This window comes from Mirounga angustirostris, unplaced genomic scaffold (assembly GCF_029215605.1).
Source record: "Mirounga angustirostris isolate CCGP_5_RB_7025 unplaced genomic scaffold, mMirAng1.0.hap1 SCAF_1, whole genome shotgun sequence".
In the NCBI taxonomy this organism is placed as follows: Eukaryota; Metazoa; Chordata; class Mammalia; order Carnivora; family Phocidae; genus Mirounga; species Mirounga angustirostris.
Window position 1 is genome coordinate 186,195,506 of NW_026991709.1, and position 21,294 is coordinate 186,216,799.

At 42.6% G+C, this 21,294-nt stretch overlaps 1 protein-coding gene across 7 annotated transcripts in view; it reads left to right on the forward strand.

Moving 5' to 3' along the window:
• Positions 1-21,294, forward strand: part of CADPS (calcium dependent secretion activator) — a 484,463-nt gene that overhangs the window by 421,882 nt on the left and 41,287 nt on the right. For all 7 annotated transcript variants that reach the window (XM_064576385.1, XM_064576381.1, XM_064576395.1 and 4 more), the window contains one exon: positions 17,938-17,970. In XM_064576385.1, the coding sequence (XP_064432455.1) occupies positions 17,938-17,970 (33 nt within the window). The remainder of the gene's footprint in view (positions 1-17,937; positions 17,971-21,294) is intronic.

A 21,294-nucleotide genomic window follows, 5' to 3' on the forward strand; every position in this document is an offset into this window, starting at 1 on the left:
GTCAGGAAGCAGTTCAAATTTTAGAGTGGGGTGAGTGTTCATAATTGTTAGTATTATCTCTGATGACGTCTCATTTTTGCTTTGGCTTCAGGGAATGCCCAGCATGGGAGAGATGGCTTTTCATAGTGTGGGCTGGTGATGGTGGAATAGATGGAGAGGTCTTGTTCTACCCTCAGAGGGTAACATCAGCAGATTATCAGATGCTGAATACATGTGATTCAAGTCAGTTGGCTTCCTTCAGAGTGGAGATGCCTGCCTTGGACAGAAGCACCCATCATGGTGGTAATAGCTGACGTTTCCTGAACATTTACTATGCGTCAGGCACTGTGCTAAGTGATTCACATGCATTTCTTCATTGATCCTCCCAGTCACCCTCTGCAATAGATACGATTATTATCCCCATTTTACAGATGAGAGAAGTTGAGTTATTTGTCCAAAGTCATACAAGTACTAAGACTCCATCTTAGATTTATTCCTTTATTATCTCCAGAATGTTATTCTCCATAGAAGCAGAGAAACTCATAAATGAAGTCAATTAGCAACTCTTCTAGGAACCATCCACTTACTGATACCACTTCTAAGGGAAAGTCCTCTATTTTTTTCACATCTTACCAGGAATAATATTTTATAAGTAATTTACCCACCAACTGTTTTGCAATAAAACCAAAGGAATAGACATTCACAATCCTCACTTCTTCTGTGCTTTCCACATAATCTTCAGTTTCATATTATGTCTTCATTCAACATGTTTGTTGAGTGCTTACTTGATGCCAGGCACTGGGGACATAGCAATGAGTAAGAAGGATCATGCCTCTTAGTATGTATTCTCATGAGGGAGATATATTCTCAACAAGTAGTTTACACATGTGGCAGTTTTCCCGAGAGAGGGGGAAGTAGCTGATGCAATGGGACAGTAGCCTGAAGGCACCCAACCTCATCTGGGAGGCCATGAAGGAAATGACATTTGAGCTGAGATCTAGTGGATCTTGCAAAGAAGAGAAGAAAGAGTACAGGGTACAAAGAGGAGAAAGGGAAGGTCCAGGGCATTCTGGGAACTGGAAGTCCACTGTGACTCGGGGAAAAGCCAGACTAAAAGGAGGAAAAGGACAGGCATGGAGTGAAAGAACAGCTAGTCTGTTAAGGAAGGAACAGCCTGATAATGAAAGAACTTGCCCATGGTGATGGGCTCAAAGGGCTTACAAGAGACATTATCCAAAACTGATTCAGCTGGAGAAGCTAAGAGAGGTCACAGAGAGACTGGCTACTGTTATCAGAAACGTGGGATTTGTAGTCTGATTTTGAAGCTTTGAGCCACCATTGGAAGGCAAGACTTATTTTGTCTAATGTAGTTTGTTCACACTGACCAAAAGAAAACAAACCACCGTGCTCTGAAATGTTCAAGAATTGTAAAGCACTGATCTGCCATGCCTTCGACCGGCCTCTTTCATCAGCCCTTCCCCAATGGTTCAGAACTTGACATCCACTTTGGGGTTTATGACAGATAATTTTATCACCTAGTAGGACATCATCCTTGTTTCCAGTTCATGCCTTGAAAACACAGTTGACAATTAACATATGTGCTGTCCAAAGCAGCCCTGCAGACGCTTTTCAGAAGAAAAAAAGAAGCATCCAGAGTTAACCATTTCCCTTAATGTTCTTTAATAAACAGACAAACATAAGACAGACACAGTATTTTCTCCAGACTGTGAGATGCTGAGCAACCGGGTCCCAGAAATGTCAGCGATGAAAGAAATACCTAATGAATACAGATGAGGCTTCAAAAACAAAGTAATTGTTCTGAAATTAAAAGTTAGAAATGCTGCCTTGACCTCTAAACCACGTGTAGTAGGAAGCTTATCACCAGAAAGTTGGAGGGAGAGCTATGATTATGAAGCCCAGACTAACAGAAATGTGGGCGAGTTAGTGAACATTTGTGAGCCTCAGTCTCTTCATCTGTTGAGTGGGGGTGCTGGTGCCTCTTTCAGAGAGCTGACGAGATGATTACATCTATAGTGCACAGTGACCCGGCAGGACACCCTGCACTCTGTGGATGCCCAGTAAATAGCCCTTAGCCTTACCTTCAACTTCAACCTGTAAGAAGGTTTAAATGATCCTAGCACTTTTAACTATTCTCTTACCTGGTCGGTCTTTAGTATAGTAATCATTTCTCCTAAGCAACCCAAATCACTCTTCATCACAGGATCGACCAAAACTCTTCTACAGCTCCATTTTAGCACATCCTTGTACTCAAAATTCTGATGCATCAAAAATGTTTTCCACTAAGTTTAGTGTATTTTAGTATTTAGTGTTATTTTATTTTATTTTATTTTATTTTATTTTATTCTTATTTCTTTTAAGTAGGATCCACACCCAGTGTGGAGCCCAACACAGGTCTTGAACTCACAATCCTGAGATCAAGACCCAAGCTGAGATCAAGAGTCAGACACTTAACCAATTGAGCCACCCAGGTGCCTCTTTCGTGTTTTAATTCTTCCAGAATTTTTCATTCATACACAGTTTATAGAATACCTATTAACCAAAATATTCAGTTAATCAGAATTGAATAACCCATTCTCCATGCTTATTTTAGGTTGAATCAGGTTTATTTCAACATACACCTATGTTACTTGTTTGTCCGGTTCTGCCCATTACTGGAGTATAGTCCTGGATGGGTTAATCAGTTAATTAGTTTACTGACCTATATAATGGGCCTAATAATAAGACCTCTATTACATGATGTTGTTAGAATTAAATGAGAAAATGTTATGTACCTGGAATGAGGTAAGCATTTGATACTTGCTATTGTTATTATTATGGTTCTTACTGTGGTTACATCACTGAGTCCTGAGTAGTAGCACCAATTACTTGATCTGTCACCATGTTTTCCATGACTGCTATATGTAAATTACTAGGCTAGGAGTTGTAAAAATAGAAAGACTTTTTTTTTTTTTAAAAGATCTTAGCTCTCATTGTCTGGAAGTTACTATCGAGAGTGCATACAACCGAAGGAACATTTGAGGTTTTCTGGTCCAGTGTTCCCAGTGATGCACTGTGTCTGCTCAGTTCCTCCCTGCTGGTGAGCGCCACTTCTCCACATATCTTCCAATCTCTGCATTTTGTGATGTCCCCCTCACAGCTCGAAATGGACTGTGGTCAAATTCCTCCACAGAATTGGCACGTGCTGCCAAACACGGTGGCTCCTCCCTCCCTCTTCTTCCTCTTCTTCCTCCTCCTCCTTCCTTTCTACGTATCCCTGAGTGTTTTCCAAGCACCGGAGATGCACCACATGGTACCTGAGATGATGTTAGATGCCACAGAAATGCTGCATTAAATAACACCAATTCTACTGTGAAAGAATGATCCCCTTTTTAATTTCATTTTCATCTTTATCTTTATATCAAGGGGAAAGTATCCAGTGAGTGCTTATGCGTCTTTTACACTTCCCTAAACTTTCAAATCTTCATGTGTAACAGAGAGAAAGAGAGAAAGAGGGAGCAGGTCTTGGGCTCAGCACCCTCTGCAGGCAACCGTGTCTACCTAGAATATAACGATGTTATTTTTATTTATGTTGTGTGTACTTTTACTTCCTTCTCCTCTTGATTGTATCTTGATATTGATTTTCCATTTATGGCAGTGGTATACATTTTCTTTTTATAATTAAGTATTTAAAAAGTGAGGCAATTTAAAGAAGAATATTAAGTATAGAAGTAAGTATAGTACAGACAGCACATGGGCCATAGCCAAAGTCAGGAACGTGGTGTTGATGCCAGAAGTTTGGGAGGTTGTGATACCTTCTCCATGCCCCCATTTTGCAGTTGTATAAACTGAGACCAGAGAATGAAAATGACTTGAACATCTAGACATGTTAGACACAGAACCCAGACCTTGTCCCTCATCCATTTGTTTGTTGTCTCCACTCTTTACCTGAGATGAGGAAAAAGAATTCTCCATGTGCAGCAGACCTAGACTGACGCTGATGGACAAGTTATCACTGGCAGTGGTGATGCAAACAATCTGTGCCCTCAAGTTCAGGCTGAGGCAGCTGGGGGACAAGGGGAGGGCATCGGCTGACAGGTGATCCCTTCATGCAGAAACAGGACTTTCAGTCATGACAGCACGGTTCTCCTTTGCGTAGCACCAAGGAAGCCAGAGGGACACAGGTAAGACATGGTGCTCGCCCTCTTCCAGCTTTCATTCTGTTGGGCTTCTCAGTGTTGAGAGGTGTTCTGAAGGCAGAGCAAAACCCAAAAATGCCAGAGATGGGCAGAGGCCCCACTATGATGGAATAAAAATAAGCCTTTGACCTGCTTGGAGAATTTATAAAATTAAAGCTTTTCAGTTTGTACTTCCAAGTTTCTCCTCAAATGAGAGTATGCCATGTAAATAGACAAATGGAAAAGCAGTACAGTGTCGTGAAGAGGTCACACCCTGGAGTCCAGCACACCCATATTAACACCAGCTTTGTGTCTCTGAGGAAGCTACGTGATGCTGCCAGCTATGTGTCTTTGAGGAAGTTGTTAAACCTCTCTGAGCTCAGTCTCCTCATCCATCCATGTTAATAATCATCATGCCCTCCATTGTGAGGGTTAATTACTTGTAAAGTGCTTAGCCTTATGCCAGGCAAATAATAAGCGTGCAACCATTGTTAAGTCATCGTTAAAAGGGTGGGTTTGAAGGAACCTTTGAGCCTTGCAGAAATCCTCGCTGGGAATGAAGGATTGGGACAGAAATGAGGGAAACTGGAAGGAAAAACATGTCTACTTCAATCGGGCATCTGTTCGGAAGCCCCAGGGGGGAAGAGAGATGAGAACATACACTTCCTGGACCCAGTCTCGAAGCACAGTACCCTGAGCAACAGGAGATATGAACAATTCTCGTTAATGAGCCTGCGGCTCCTAATCAGTGCATGGAACAGAATGCTTTTGCTGAATGGAGATCATTTCCCTGCCTCGTGCCCAGCTCCCCAGCAGAGCCAGCAGCTCTTTGTTTAATGAAAGGTAGGGACTTCGAGGAGTGTGGTGGGATGGGCTGCAGGAGGCATTATTACCCTCATTACTATGATAATAGTTTCATCACAATCAATATTTATGAACATGCACAGAAGCCGTGCAATCAACCAGCAGCCCTACAACTCAAGGTTTTCGTGTTCTTGCCTAAGGACGCTCTCCAGGGAAGCCTGGGCTCTCTCCTGCCTTCCCCCAGACCCTCAGAAGCCTACAGAGGTCCTCAGAGGTCATTTCAGAATATGCATGATGGTTGGGGCACCTGGGTGGCTCAGTCGGTTAAGCATCTGCCTTCGGCTCAGGTCGTGATCCCAGGGTCCTGGGATCGAGTCCCGCATCGGGCTCCCTGCTCAGCGGGGAGCCTGCTTCTCCCTCTCCCTCTTCCCGTCTGCCTGTCTGCCTACTTGTGATCTCTCTCTCTCTCTCTCTGTCAAATAAATAAATAAAATCTTAAAAAGAAAATTAAAGAATATGCATGATGGTTACCCGACAGTTATATATGAGGTCTTATTTGTGGTAATAGGTGCATATCATCATAGGTATCTCCACAGTCATCATCTAGGTTTGATCTTCAGACTTCGGAAATTATCCTATGAATAGGTAGGGCAGTGTAGGGGTAGTGTAATATGGTGGCAGATCCTTTGAAGTTAGACCCACTTGGGTTCAAATCCTAGCTCTCAGCTGTGTTCCCTGAGGAAACCGATTTAACCACTCCGAGTCACAGTTCCTTCAGTTGTAAAATGAGAGGACAAGTTGTTAGAAGCATCAGATAAGATGGTGTCAGTTGGGCATTCAGTCATTGGTAAATGCGCCCGTAGTTTTGTATATGACTATATATATCAGGTGTTTGGTATTTCTATGCTGTCCATGAGAAAACTAAACAATGGTTTTTCCCAAACTCACAGAGCCAGGATTTGAGATGGCAGGAGAGTCCAGACTTGGACTCCAATATTCACATTCTATTATTTGAAAATTTTTCCTACACTGGTTCTATTTATAAGCAACTGAGGGAAACCTTATTTTTAAACATTTCAGTGTTTAAGTCTTTTCTTTCAAATGTGCACCAGATTTGGAAAACCAGTTGATCATTTTTCTGAGCCATGGCCACCTGGTGAGCCTCCCATAAAACATTTTTGGTGTCACAGTTCCCACATCTGCAAAAACAGCATTTATACACTCCAGCCCTTTGAAAAAGGAAAGGAAGGGAAGATGGCCTCATGACATACATTCTCTATGTAGCATTTACGTGGTGCTTATGTGGGCACTTCATAACTGGCCAGAAACACCCTTGATCTTCAGCCAGCAAAGAAGACGTTTCAGCCGCTGGGTCACAGAGCTGGGGAATCCATCATGCTCTCTATGATTTCAGGTATATTTCAAGGGTTGTGTTTCTCTCTAGTCCTCCAAAAGTGTTGTAAGGGGCTTTGCCTGTAATTGTCACTTCGCCCCTGAGCAGGAGCCACTGAGGTTTGCTCAACTGCTCACCCGCACACAGAGTCCCAGTACATCCACCCACTGGTACATTCTGTCTCCCCCAGGCAGTCAGTCCCTCAGTTGGCACTAACAATGTATTCATCTTCCCCAGATGCACTTAGAGCATCCAGATTATGGATGGTGGGGAGGGTTTGCTAGGTTTTGCTTTTGCCTTTGTAGAGGACATATCTCAGAATCATGTCCCCAGTCAACCAAAAACCTTGAAGAAGTTACTCTGGAGGAGACACATTCCTCCTGCAAAATGCCCTTCTCCACTAAAATGTTGAAAATTCTACCACTCGTTCTGTTCTTTTTTCAATAATTTTTTAATGAAAGAAATATATATAGGGTTAAAAATGAAATAGTACAGACACTCATAGTAATAATTTTTTAAGAAACAACAGTTCTCTGTCCTGCCCCTTTCCACCCTTAATCCCTGACTCCAGAAAGGATCCCTGAAACAATTTTGTTTTTATCCTCATAGCCCCAAGTACTATCCTTACATTGCTATTTCTTGATTTATTAATCTTAGAGATTATTTGACTCCCTACTGTAATAGATAGAGCTTTAGCTTCTTACACTTCTCCCTCTCCCTCTTCCCGTTATGGTTGTATCAATATTGTCATTCCTCTCTTGGCATCTTGATTACTTTAAATTACACCCATCCACCTTGAATTCTTGTTTCATCCACATGATGAGGCTGTTGACACCAATGCCCTTTTCCTTCTCCTGCTTCCTCCTCCAACCAATCTCTTGTTCTAAGATGGGAACTGGATGGCACATCTCTTCATTCTCAACGTTTTACAATGTAAGAACCTGTATTTGTGAATGTCTCTTGAGTCTACCAGCACTGCCCAATAGAACTTTCTGCAGTGGGGGAAGTATTCTGTATCCAAACTGGCTGATACAGCAGCCAGCCACATGTGGCTCCTTAGCACTCGAAATGTGGCTACTTACAACTGAAAAGTTGAATTTTTAATTGTATTTTGTTTTCATTCATTTAAATGTAAATAGCCACATGGAGCTATTGGATAATGCAGGGCCAGACCAAGCTTAATATACAAGTCTGATTACAGAGAACAACTTGATTTTTTCAGCAAAAATAGTGATAATAGCAGACAAATATTTCTTATTCCCCATGCCCTGAGAACTGATCTGCCAACTCATTTAATAACCCAACAACTCTATGAAGAGTAGTAGTATTCCCATTTGATAGATGAAGAATGTGAGGCATGGAAAAGTCAAGGAACTTGCCTAGAAAGTGGTAGAGCTAGAATTTGACCCCTTGCGATCCAACTGCAAAGCCTGCGCTCTGAACCACCTCCCTATCCTGCCTCTGCTCCCCTCTGGAAGCTCTTACATCTTTTTTCAGATTTTCCCATCTGCTGATCAATGATGTGGGTGCAGCTTCTCCCATGTTCCTGGCCTGAACGATGCTTATCATGGAGCTATATGCATTTAGATGTCAAGCCTGCTGATTCCATTTCTGCCACACACACACAAAAAAAACAGAATGAAAACTGGAAGCTGAGGAAGGATGTGGGCAAATGTGGGGACTCAGGGCAAGTTCACAGAGGGGCTCGCTTCCCGGTCACAGGAAGGTTGTTCCTTTGGCCTGCTCATTCCAGCAAGACCAGTATAGCAACTAGGAGGTACTGTAAAGGTTTGCCGCACCTTTTTATTACGCCCCTTTGTATGTATTGTCTTTGTGAATCCTCACCATAGCCCAAAGAGGTGCAGAGGAAGAGGGCTGTAACTAGAGGGTGCTGGGAATATTAAATTGGATGGTTCATGAACAACACAGAAAAGAGTGCCTGGCACAGGGTAGATACTCAGCACATGCTGCCTATTGTAATCCTTTTATCTCTTTGCCAGGTCTACCCATGGGGCCATGCTATGCTGTCTGGTACCTGCGGGAATGGTCTTTATTTATCTCAAATGCTTTTTGTTTTCCCTGTTACTATATTTTTCCTGGAGCCTCATGTCCAGAGCTCTTATGAATACTAAAATATTAATAAACCTCTTGTTTTAGTACGAGAGTATTTATAACTTTTTCCAGGTGTGGGAAGTGCTTCTATCCCACATTCTTCCTAGAGCTAACCTGCCTCGTACACCATCTGAGAGTCACAAACATTTTTTTTTTTCTAATTCTGGAAGGAATCAGGAGAAAACACTCAACCTGGCACCCTATTATAATAGATAAGGACCTGAGGCTAGACAGGTAGCTAAGATCCATCAACTAGCTAATGGGCAAATGAAGATTAGACATAATTTTGTGATTCTCTTTCCATCCCCACTCTGTGGTCTCTCAATCATATTATAGCCCAGAGGTCAGAAAACTTCTGGAAAGGACCAGAGAGTAAACATTTTTTACTTCACAGGCCACACAGTCTCTCAACCTCTGCCCTTTGTTGTAAATGAGTGGGTGTGATTGTATTCCAATAAAACTTTATTTATGGACATTGAAATGTCAATTTCCCATAATTTTCACATGTCACGAAATACTTATTCTTCTGATTTTCTTTCAACCACTTAAAAATGTGCAAACCATTCTTAGCTCATGGGCCATACAAAAACAAACAACAGGCTAGATTTGGCCCACAATCCATAGTCTGCCAACTTTTGTCTAGTCTATAAGCTATGGAGAGGAACACACTTGGCACAGTCAACTCCCAGCTAAGCACAAGTGAAGTAAACACTAGTAATAATAATAACTAATGATTATTGAGCTCTTACTGTGTACCAGGCATTGTGTTGAGCACTTGACATATTAACTTGTTCAACCTCAGAAGAACCCCCTGAAGATGATAGTTTTTATCCTCATCTTGCAGATCAGGTTATAGAAGCTGTGGAAGGTTGAATAACTTTTCCCAAGGTCATTTAACTGGTAAGTGATGGAGCATAATCAAACCAAGATCTGTATGACCCAAAGCTTCTACACCTTCCACAAAGTATGCTCTCCTTTTCCCAGATCCGGTGGTCAGTAGGTCAGAAGTGGTTTTAGAATGACACATCCTTTTCAGAACATCAACAACTTGGTGTAATGAAAGGACTCTGCACTTTATAACCCAACTGGGCTTGTACTCCAGTTGCACCAGTTACTGGTTGACCTCTTGAAAACTGCTTACCCTTGCTGAGCCTCAGCATCCTTCTATGAAGCAGGAATGGTGAAACAAGCCATCCCAGGCTCTACAGTGATGACTAATTGAGCTAATTATACATAAGTGCTCAATACATATGTGCTCAACAAAGATCATTGAGGATCAGGTGAAAATCAGGTCAGTCATTAATGTTTTTATAGCCAGGAGGCCCAGGAATACCCAAATCCTGTCCTTGACCATTAGGGACCACCCGACAGCATCCTCCAGGGAAATACAGGCAATGGATAAAGGTAGGGGAATATGAGGTAAAGGAACACCTTATTAAGTGTTGGTTGACTACTGCTGCATAAAAACTATGGTGGAATTAGTGACCTAAAAGAATCATTTTGTTTTGCTCACAATTTTGTGAGTCAGGAATCTGGGAAGAGCTCAGCGAGGAGATTCTTTGGTTCATGTGGCTCTGACTGGGGTCACTCTCTGGGCCGCATTCAGCAGGTGGCTGGGCTGGGCTGGGGCTGGATGGCTGATAATTTGATGTGTCTTCATGTGGCTTCTTTTGACCTATATGGGGTCTCATCCTGCTGATCTTTTCCACGTGGCTTGGGCTTCTTACAGCATGGTAGTCTCGGGGTACTCACGCGTACACGGCCACTGGCTTGCAAAAGCAGGGAAGCGGAAGTTGCCAGACCTTCTCACAACTTGGCTGGAAACTGGCATGGCCTCATCTCCATCATGTTCTGTGGGTCAGAGCAGTCATAGGCCAGCCCAGACTCAAGTGAGATGGAGGAATAAACCCCACTTTTCAATGAGGGAATGGCATGCCCATACAGGGAGCAAAATCATTGATGACAAGCTTCTTTGGGAACAGGCTCCCACATTGTGACCTGGGCTTTGGGTCCATATTCCAATGTGGAGCACTCTACAGAGCCACTCTGGTCTCTAGGGATCTCTTTCTAAGAGGCAGACATAGAATAAAAAAGAGAGTCCAGGCTCAAAGCCAGCAAAAGAGAAAAGACAGCTGGGCCTCTTACTGCAAGGTAGGTCACACACTGTAACCTGAAGCACTTCAGTGTGCAGATACATAGCTAGCCCAGAAACAGCCCAGACGGTGCCCTGGAACCTGACCAGTCAAATCAGCCCCTTTGTAGGTGGCAGGAAAAGAGAATGTAAAATTAATAGCCAACGTTTATTGAACACATACTACGTGCCAGGCCCTGTGCAAAGGTTATTTACATACATTAACTCGTTTAATCCTTAACATGCACTAAAGGAATCAATAGAAATCAAATGCTTAGCATAGTGCCCTGCATATGTTAAACACTTTTAAAAACTGTCTTTTTTTTAATTAATGATTCATACAACCATCCTATGAGGAGTTATTGTTGTCACTATCTATTTTCAAATCTGGAAGCTAATGTTTAGAGAAGTTAATTCCCTGGCCCACAACTCGCCGGTAATAGAACTAGATGCCAGCCTCAGTGTCGGACTCATCCCCCTGCCTCCCCCCGCCCTTACCCCTGAACTATACTGCCCACGCGGCGTGGGAACAAGAGACCCTTTCAGCCCTTCCCACAGAAGCAACAAATACCAGTTCCCTTCGCCCACACTTTTTTTCAATGTGCCTTTAAGACTGTTGTAACTTGAAAACCAACTGCAAGAAAATACTAGAAACCTCTACCCTGGGTACTAAGAGTGCCACACCCAGAAGTTCATTCATTCAATAAATTTGTACTGAGCCCCTGCTCTATTATCACTCAGTGTAGGCACTGAGGAGAGAGAGAGAAGTTCTTACTTTTCATAGACACGGGGATGGTAATAGATGATAAAATTCAACATAAGAGAGATGATTATTTTTTAAAGATTTATTTATTTGAGCAATTGGGGGGAGGGGCGGAGGGAGAAGGAGAGAATCTCAAGCAAACTCCCCACTGAGCATGGAGCCCATAGTGGGGCTCATCCCACAACCTACCACATCATGACATGAGCCAAAACCAAGAGTCCAACCCTCAACCGACTGAGCCACCCAGGCACCCCTAGAGATGATTATTTTATGCAAGATGGTGGCCCTACATAACATTTTTACATGCTGAACTGCCTCACCTTGCAAAAAAATAGTAGTAACCCAGATCTCTGGGATCGCCTGGGTTCGAGAAATGGAGAAAGGCACAAAACAGCAAAATGATCCTTGCAACAGAAATCTCAAAAGCCAAATGTCGAAGTAAATGTTGCTAGCCCCTTGAGGCAGTGGTGTGGCTGGCAGTTTCTAGGCAAGGGCAGAGAAATCAGCTCCACGCTCTTGTGAAGTCAAACAAGCCAGGGTGGCATCAGCTCATGCAGAGAATAAATCACTTCCTTAAGAAAAATCTTTTCTTAAGCGACCGTGGGGAGAAAGGAGAGCTCGGGCAGTCAGTAATGCAGTGGTATTTGTTCAGACTTCTTTTTTCTTCCATCTTTGAGTCTTACCCACCAGATTTCTGTTTGCAAAAAGGGCCTAATCCACTTTTTTTTTTTTGTCTGTGCATTGATTTAATAGTATCAAACCCTGAGGTCCTCGTGGTCTGCACCTGGGTTGCTTTTTCCCCTAATGAAGCAAGAGAAGTGGTTTAAGCCCCCACCGTGCTCCCTATCAAAGCTACACAATGATTAACTCAGGTCCCCTTATTAGGACCAGGCAGAAGAAAATCCCTTAGTCATCAGCATTGTGAAAATCCCGGGATGGTGAGTGTTCAATGAAAAGATTACCTTGGGCACCTGAAAAATAATGGAAGAGCTCAATAGAGAAACCATTAAGCCTGTCCACACACACTAAGTCAGGTGGAGGGTCGAGGTAATTAGCTGGGACATTGAGGCCAGAGAAACTGTTTTGGACCTTCTGCCCTGACTGAGTCAGTGCAGACAATTATTCAAATTCCTCCTACATTTTTCCCGGAGAAGCCATTTTAGGTTGTGTCTACAAACACACACAACACACACACACACACACACACACACACATGCAAAACAAGAGTTAAATAAGACTGGTCAATAAAAGTGGTTTATATTTGTTTGTTTTTAACTGAATAATAGGCAGCTTAGGGGATGGGAGGTCTAACGCTTTAACTTCTTAGCTGCATAACTTTAAGCCAAGTCTCTTCATCTCTTTTAGCCTCGGTTTCTTCAACTATAAAATGGAATAATTAATAGGTTGTTATGAGGATTAAATATGGCAAATGCAGTATTCCTGACTCATTGCCTGGCAAGACATAAGCACTCAGAAATGTTACTTAGAGTTACTAGTTGTTGGATGGACATGAGTCATTCTGTGTTTGGAGAGATTGTGCACTTAGACATCATCTAAGAAAGGGGTCAGGAATCATGGAGCAAGTGCCTTTATCTATAGCCCCTGATGGGGTGCCTTGTACATAATAAGTGTTCTTTGCTTCAAGCATGTGAGAACATGAACAAGTTGTTCACTGACAGTTTGTCTCCCTCCCATCATCCTTGGTCTCCCTCAGGTTCTTCTACCTTGTGTGTCCTCTTCTGACATCCTTTCCCAGAACTGGGAAAGTCTGGGAGGTAGGGGGAGAGGGGGCGGGTGCCCATGGGTACTGCTACAGAAAGGGTATTCTTTGTCCCATCAGTGGGATGGTCAGAATGCAAGGATTTCAGGAAATGACATGTGGCTGAAGTCACAGTTCTTGCCTTTCCCTTAGGGCAGTTGAGTGCCAACTTAGAAAATGTGCCAGACCGGGTATCTGACCAGGTATCTGGGGCAAACTCCTTCCTCTCCCCCTTATCTCCTGCACCCCAGAGCACATGGCTTGGTCCCAAAGAGCAGGAGGTACATGTGATTGAATATAACTGAGCACCCTGGCCTGGGGAACTGCCTTATTACTCATGCCTAAACTCAGCCATCCTGAATTAAGCAACACATCTTTGCCGTTTGCCTCAAGGTTTTGAGGGTGAGTCTCTAGTATACAAGATGTTCAGTGAATTGGCAGAAAGCATACCAGACTGAGAACCAGCTCAGATACCTGCTGATAACGTGGGGAGATTCCAGCATCCTTTTTATGCCAAGAAATTGCCCATGGGCTAGAGGTGAGGAGTGAAACTGTCACCACCATTACCAGGACAAGGAGCATGCACTTCATCTACACCAATAAGCCAATATTTCCAGTAACCATGAAGAAAAGATACCTTAAGTAGCTTTTACCCTGTGCTAGCACTGTTCTACACACTTAGATGGATTATCTCATTCAATCCTTGCAGTATCCCTTTGAGTGATATTATGATCATCCCATCTACAGAGAAGGCTCAGAGAGGTTCAGTAATTTGCTCAAGGTCACCAAGCTTGAAAATGGCAAAGCCAGACTTCTAACCCCACCAATCCCACCAATCCTGAGCTCATCTTTTTAGCTACTTCACTAGGAAGATTTCTTTTAAAGTTAAAAAAGAAAAGAAAATAGCACACACGTACACACACACACACACACTTTTGAGAACCACTGATGGGAAAACATACATAATGACAAAATTCTATAATATAGGTAGTACCCTTAAAGAAATGTGTTTTATTCATTAAAATAACATCTATATACAGTGGGAAAGCATCTTGCATAGACCGTAAGGCCTGTTATTTGATCTAGAGACAGTGTCTGGTGTGCACTTGAATTTTTCTGACCCTTGGCAATAATTCTGAAGCCCTCATGGGTTGGGAGGATCTGGTCCTTCCTCTCAGAATATCGCTGGCAAAAACACACCCTATGGACACTGAAAATAAATGTGATGTTTAAAGGCAACACTGTTGATGGTAGGCAGGAATGGGTTCGGGAACCAGAGTTCTGATGCTGGCTTTGCCAGTTTATTCACTCTGCTGTATCTCAATGTCTACTATAAAAAGAGAGAACTGATGGAATCTTCTCGCCTCTTAAGGAGACTAGAGTCAGAAGAGGAAGCAGCCTTGGAGGTAACCTGTCACACAGGGAAGGAAAGGCTCACATCCAGAGCAGCCCACATAGCTCCTGCTTGAGCTCCTCAACCATCAGAGATGACCAGTGCCTGGATGGACTGAGAGAGCCGTTTAAACCATCTCCTGGGGCTCTTCATTCTACTCATCCATCCTGATTCCGTTCTCTAGAGCCACCATGAAAATTTCAGTCTTTCCACATGGAAGCTGCTTAATTAATGCCACACAAGCCCTTCCTTTTCTAGGCAAGATATCTCTGCTTTCGCTTTCCTTATAAGACGCTCCTGTAGCCTCGTCAACCTCCTTCTTAAAGGGCAGTGGCCAGAACCAAAAGGGATACACCACATTTTTCTAAATAATCATAGGACCACAATTTACTCTGAGCTATTTGTTCCTGTTACTGTGGGATGGGAGGAAGATCAATAAGACAGAGTATAAGTCAACAGTTATCCAGGGAGAAACCGAAGGTTGCTGCATGTAGTCAAATGTATGGTTTTCATTCATGGCATAGAGCTTGCCTGATCTTCCCAAACTGCCTTGAAAGGAATAGAACTTGACTGGTGTCATTCTCTGAATTGAAACTGCATGTTAGTGGTAAATGGAGAGTAGGCGTGTTTAAAGGTTGATCATTTCAGCTGTAGCAAAACTTTTACCAACTGCCAAGCACCGAATGCACAGAGCAAAGGAGGCAGTTTCTAGTTGAGAAGAATTATTTTGTCGGCACCTGCCCCAACGACTGATGCTTGAATTCCTCCTATACATTTCTACCATGGGGGAGGAGGTGAGGAGTTCCAAAGGAAAAATTGGAGCTCAGGAGACCACATTTGAGTCCTGCCTTCTCTGCCTTCTGGCCTAGATCATGAGCAAATGCTTTCTTAAATTCTGTGGGTTTTAGTGTTCTCAGTTGTAAATAGATATGCTTCATAGCCCCCATTTTGCAGGGTGGCTTAAAGAAGAAACTGTACATGAATCTGCTTTGCAAAGCAAAAAACATCATATAAATGTTAGATATTATTGTGAGGGAGACTTAAAAGAAAGGAAAGCCACCTTCTTGCCCAAACTAAATTCTGCATCTGGAATGGACAGGAAAGATTTGGTGTTGGGGATCATTTAGTAGAAATGTTAATTGTGTGAAATCTGGAAAGCTTTCCTGATATCCCTTTAATGGCCCAAAATGGGCCTTCTTTCACCCACCAGCCTTTGCAAGAGGTCAGCTTTCAGAATGTTGCCTTTCACACTGACTCACGCAATGCCTTCTCAATCTGGCCATTCCCCTGCTTATTCCTCAACCAACCTGCTCACTTGCTTTCTCTACTTCCTTCCTTCTGCCCATTTTTCCTGAGTGCCCTTTCTAAGCCAGGTACCAAGTGAGTCACTGGGGAGACAGCTGTGAGCAAGACATGACATTCTGTGGGAGACAGACATCGCACAAAATTACTGAATTACAGTTGCAATCAGTCCTGCATGTAGGGGTCTAAAAGAATCTATAACAGGAGAATCTAGGAATTATCTTGGGTGCTGGTGATGATTCCAGATGTTTGGATGCATTGCCCTCTCGATAATTAACTATTCGATGTGTGTGGTCAGCCTTTTAAAGTTTATGAAGCACTTTCTCATATGCTTTTTTCACTAGGTCAGGCTCTCAGCCCTGCAAAGTACACAGAATTACACCCCATTCTGGAAACCAAGGCTGTGGAACTTGATGTGATTATCTCAGGGTCAACTAGTTCTGCCACTCATAGAATTTTGGACTCTTAATCCTGGGCTCTTGCCCACCCCCTTTGGCTCACTGGATTCTCTCCCTTGGGAGTTGGTATTGTGAAAAGTAGCTTTGAAAAAAGAGCAATAAGGGGAAATGCTCCCCTGGATACTTTCCTGGGAGACATGTGGGTAGAAGCTGTGATTCCTGATATCAGACTCAGCCAAATGGCAAGAAGCAGCCTACCTGTGATGTGAAAGATGTCCTAACTGCTTGATGTGCTTCGCAGTCTATGTGGTTTCCAATAAGACTAAAAACCCTCTCAGACCCCAAATGTAGCCCATTGATCTCACCTGTGCCTGAAGGAACATGACCTGAGTCCAAATGAAACACACATAATATCAAACATACTCCCATAGGTTTTATTCCTCAAAGCCAGCTGTGCATTGACTTCTCCCAGCACATAGAGCCCACCCACATTTGCTTATGAATCGCTCATCTTAGCTACCATTTGTTTCATGCCTATTCTGTCCCAGAACTTTGTGTACATTCACCTTCAGATCACCCAGCTGAAATAGGTATCTACTAGTAGCATTTTGTCCATGAGGTAACTGAGACTCAGAGAGATGAAGTAGCTTGCCCAAGGTCACACAGCCTGTAAGTCATAGAGCTTGGATTTGAACCCAGATCTGACTCCAAATTCCCATGCTCTCAAACAGTATACCACACTCTCTCCCCAAAACCTGAAAATAAATTTCATAACCACTTCCTGCACTTTCCATCTGGGGTTTTTAGTATTTAAAACCAGGAGACAGGCACTTGGGTGGCTCAGTCAGTTAAGCATCTGACTTCCACTCAGGTCATGGTTTCGGGGTCCTGGAATCAAGCCCCACATCGGGCTTCCTGCTCAGCGGAGAGTCTGCTTCTCCCTCTGCCCTCCCCCTGCTCATGTGCTTGTGCTCTCTCTCTCAAATAAATAAATAAAATCTTTTTAAAAAGCAAACCAGAAGACACAACAGCAGCCTTGGGACGGGCTTTAAAAGGCTCTGGTACCCTCTCAACCCCACCCACAGATACCTACCCCCCTCTGGGTTAAGGATGCCCACCCACCACATCCCCTCCTCTTGCAGACACTTTACTGAAACTCAAGGATTCCATTAGGACAAATGTGCAACCAAATGACAAAAAGACCCCAGGTACAAGAAATCACAGGAGCCTTAGGTGCTTTTCTAGACTAGCAAGCCCTCACTGATCAATTTTAGTTTAGCTAGAGTCACTTTTCTTCTTTTTAAAGGGACAGAGAAAACACCAGCCACAGGATCCCAATCAGTAAATATTTGCTTAGTTTCTTTCCTTTTCTTTTCTTTTCTTTTCTTTTTTCTTTTCTTTTCTTTTCTTTTCTTTTCTTTCTCCCTCTCTCTTTCCCTCTCTCTCTTTCCCTCCCTCCCTCCCTTCCTTCCTTCCTTCCCCCTCCCTTTCACCTCCCTTCCTTCCCTTTGTCCCTCTTCCTCTCTTTTCTCTCTTTCTCTCCAAAGCAGTGCTATGGCATGGGGAAGAAAATAGCCATCACATTTCATTTTTTAGTACCTTTCTGTGTTTCCTGGTCAGCTCCGGGTACCAGTGTATTGTGTTAACTGATGATGACAGACAGCACTGAGCTGTGGACAATGAAGCATAAACACCAGCCTCACTTCTGCCCTCTTCTTTCCTCCTTAGGTGAAGGCAGCTTCCAAATATGTGGATGTACCTGTGAGTATTCGAAAATTGTTTTTGTGGGGGTTTTTTTGCTTTCATGAGAAATTTAATGGTGCTGTTTTCATTAGTTGCTGCTAAATTGCATATTCCTGACTTGAATCGTCAGAAAGAGAGAAACCAAGAATATTTCATAGTAAAACTTTTTTCAGATGAGGAGAGGGTATGGTTTCTTTCATCAAGAAGAGAGGTCCTATTTGAGGGTAAACCCGGTTGCCTTTCATTTCATTTTCCTTGGTTTTTCTGGTACAGTTCATTTCTGTTATCATCTTGCCCACCTCCCCTCTGTGTGCACACCTTGGGAGTAGCCGGGAGCTAGAAATTTGCACAAGGGTGCCAGTATTTTTTTTAAAACAAATAAATACTGAATTTGTTCATTTTGGGGTCAATTCTGCAATTGTTTTAAGGAAACCTTGCAAAACTGCTTATAATTAGTGCAGACCTCATTAATGAAGAGAGCTCTCAAAGTTCACAGATAAAGCACTTGTGGTTGCCCAAAATTTACATTTAAATTGAGGTTAAGTACTACACATGAATACTGGAGTGTGGGATTACCTGTGATAAGTCAGGATACATTTATAGACAGACTTTGCCCTGCCTATTAGCAAAATAAAATTGGAGAGATTTAAATATATTCCAATAAAGGGGAAAAGAAAATGATTCTGTTTCTCCATTTCTAACAAAAGAGGTGTGAGTCTATTATAAAATATTAAATTTAGAGAGCTTATCTCAACAGCCACCAAGGGTCTTGAACTGAACGTTTCTCATTCTGAACGTGGTTAAGTACCCTCCTTGTTCAAATACTTATTTGTTAAAATTTGTTTTTTTCTAAAAGGATTTATATTAACATTTAAATTCATTTCCCCAGGAAGCTAAGTGTGTAATGGTTTATTGGCTTATTTCTCAAAGGATGGCAAAATGGAAAATTGGAGTGAATTTAGCATTAGCATATATTTTGTTTGTTTAATGAAAGAATGTACAATCAATAATTATGCTTTGAATTTATATAATACTTCTCATCGAGGGACCTCTGACTCCTTTACCTGGATAGTCTTTATAATGGAGAAGAGAAAAAGCTAGCACATAACTGCAGCAAGGAGAGGCGTTAAGTAATTTATTTTCTCAAGCCCCAAAGTATAAACTTCCAGTTCACAGGGAGCAAACTACTCAAATTCTCTGGGCCTGTTTCTCCATCCTTAAAATAGAGGTAATAATACCCAAGCCACAGGTTTGCTGTGCGGATTAAATGGCACGCATATATGGGACTCTCAGCACCATACCTGGCCCTCACTAAACATTTCAGCACCAGAGGGCCCGTGGGCAGGGGGAAGGGGGTGCCCACACTACATTGCACGGTGGCGGGGTGAAGTAGGGAGGGAGGATGAATTTGCTGACGGTAGCCCTGACCCACACTGGTCTTCAGCAGTAATAGAAATTGAAACCCTAGTCTCCCAACCCAAAGATCTGGTGGCTGAGGTTGTTTTCTATAGGCCTGCAGGTGGAGGGGAGATCTCACCAATGAGGTTTGAACAGGTGCCCTGTAAGCAAGATCCAAATATCAGGAGAAACTTGATCTGGCAATCATTGCTATCAACTGACATTACTGGGGAGGGCCAGTTATTTGGGGGAAGTCAAAAAAAGTCAAATATCAGCAATTTCATGTGGATCGACCTTATTCCTACAAACCAGTTTTAGATTCATTGTAAAGATAAGAAAAAAAATGGACTCTACATCTACAGGAAAGGGAACAAAAATGCATTAGTAGAGTTTTCACCCTCTAGGGAGACAGAAGAAAATGATGTGGCATGTTCCAATATGTGGTACATTTACCACTGTTGATATATAATAATCATAATTGCAATTGTAAACCAAACCCCAAAAAGCATTCACTGCGTGCTAGGCGCTGTTCTAAGCATGTTACATTTAATCTCTACAACAGCCTCACTTTAAAGATGAGGAAACAGAGGCACAGCATTGTTAACTTGCTCAGGGTCCCACAGTTGGTAAGTGGTAGAACTGAGAGTTAAACCAGTCCCCTTAAACACGATGCCATCTGCAAGATGATTTTAGTTAGTGCATAGACAAACCTCTTTCTTAGGATAATTGAGTAATTATCTAATGAGTATTAGAAAAAATGTGGTTAGCACATCAAACCCATGATTTCACCAATTATTATGGCTAAGGACAAAGGTAAACTTTAAAATTAAGTTAACACCTTTTTATACCAAATAATATTATAGTGAGAATATTGTTTTAGTAAATAAACAATTTTATAGAAAAATAATAGTATGTAATACACATATGTACTATATGTACCTTGTTTACCTATGGTAAATAACAGTAATCATTTATTTCTCAAAACAACCGTAGTGGGGGAGCAGAGAGTACCAGCTTCACAGGTGAGGAAATTGAGACACAGGGAGGTTAATAGCATGCCCAAGGTCACCTGGCTAGTAAGTCGGAGAGCGAGGATTTAAGTGACAGCAGTTTGGCCATGGGAAACCTGCTAGCACTACCTTCCAAGAGTCACTGTGTTCTCTTTCCAACACTGCTTTCAGTCAGGGCACGTTGGTAGCTCGAACTCCGCCACGGAGGGAATATTTACACCCTGGAAATTGGCAGGTACTACACATCAAGGTTTGTTGTTTTGTTCTGTTTTGTTGTTTCTGTTTTCTGTTTTGAAGAGCCAGCGTCCCAGCTCACCAGCGACTCGCACCTCTTAAATCAGTGGTCCTCACACCAGAATGGGCAGCGTTAATACTTGTTTTTTTATTCATTTTTGTTTTTATCTTTTTTAAATAGAGATTTCCAGCCTCTTGCGTCCAGAGATTCTACTTCAGTAGTTCTGGGGGGAGCTTGGAAATTCCTTTTTAGAGAGCTGATCTATAGCGCAAGTTTGGGAACCAGGGGACTAATTCAGTGAGTCTGGACCTTGGCTACATCTTGGAAACACCTGGGGAGCTTTGACAAGTATGAGTGCCAGGTTGCCTGCCAAATTAAAACAATCTCTGGAGTGTGGGGTCTCGGAGTTAGTATTGTTTAATGCTCCCCAGGTCCTTCTCATTTGCAGCCAGGTTTAACAACCATGGATAAAATCCTCTCCCGAGTTGTTTCTGGCTCTGAAGTCTGTAAGTTCATCTGTGTTGCCCTGTGAGGTTTTTGGCACACAGCTTATTGGTTTAGTTCCTTGTGGGGACTAGTTGTTAGTTACATTAGAGATTTGTCTCTTAATTATCCACACTACTGGAAAGAAGTGCTGTTACCATTCATTCAAAACACTGCATAATCCCCAAAGCCTATCTCTTTGTCTTAGAGGTAGTA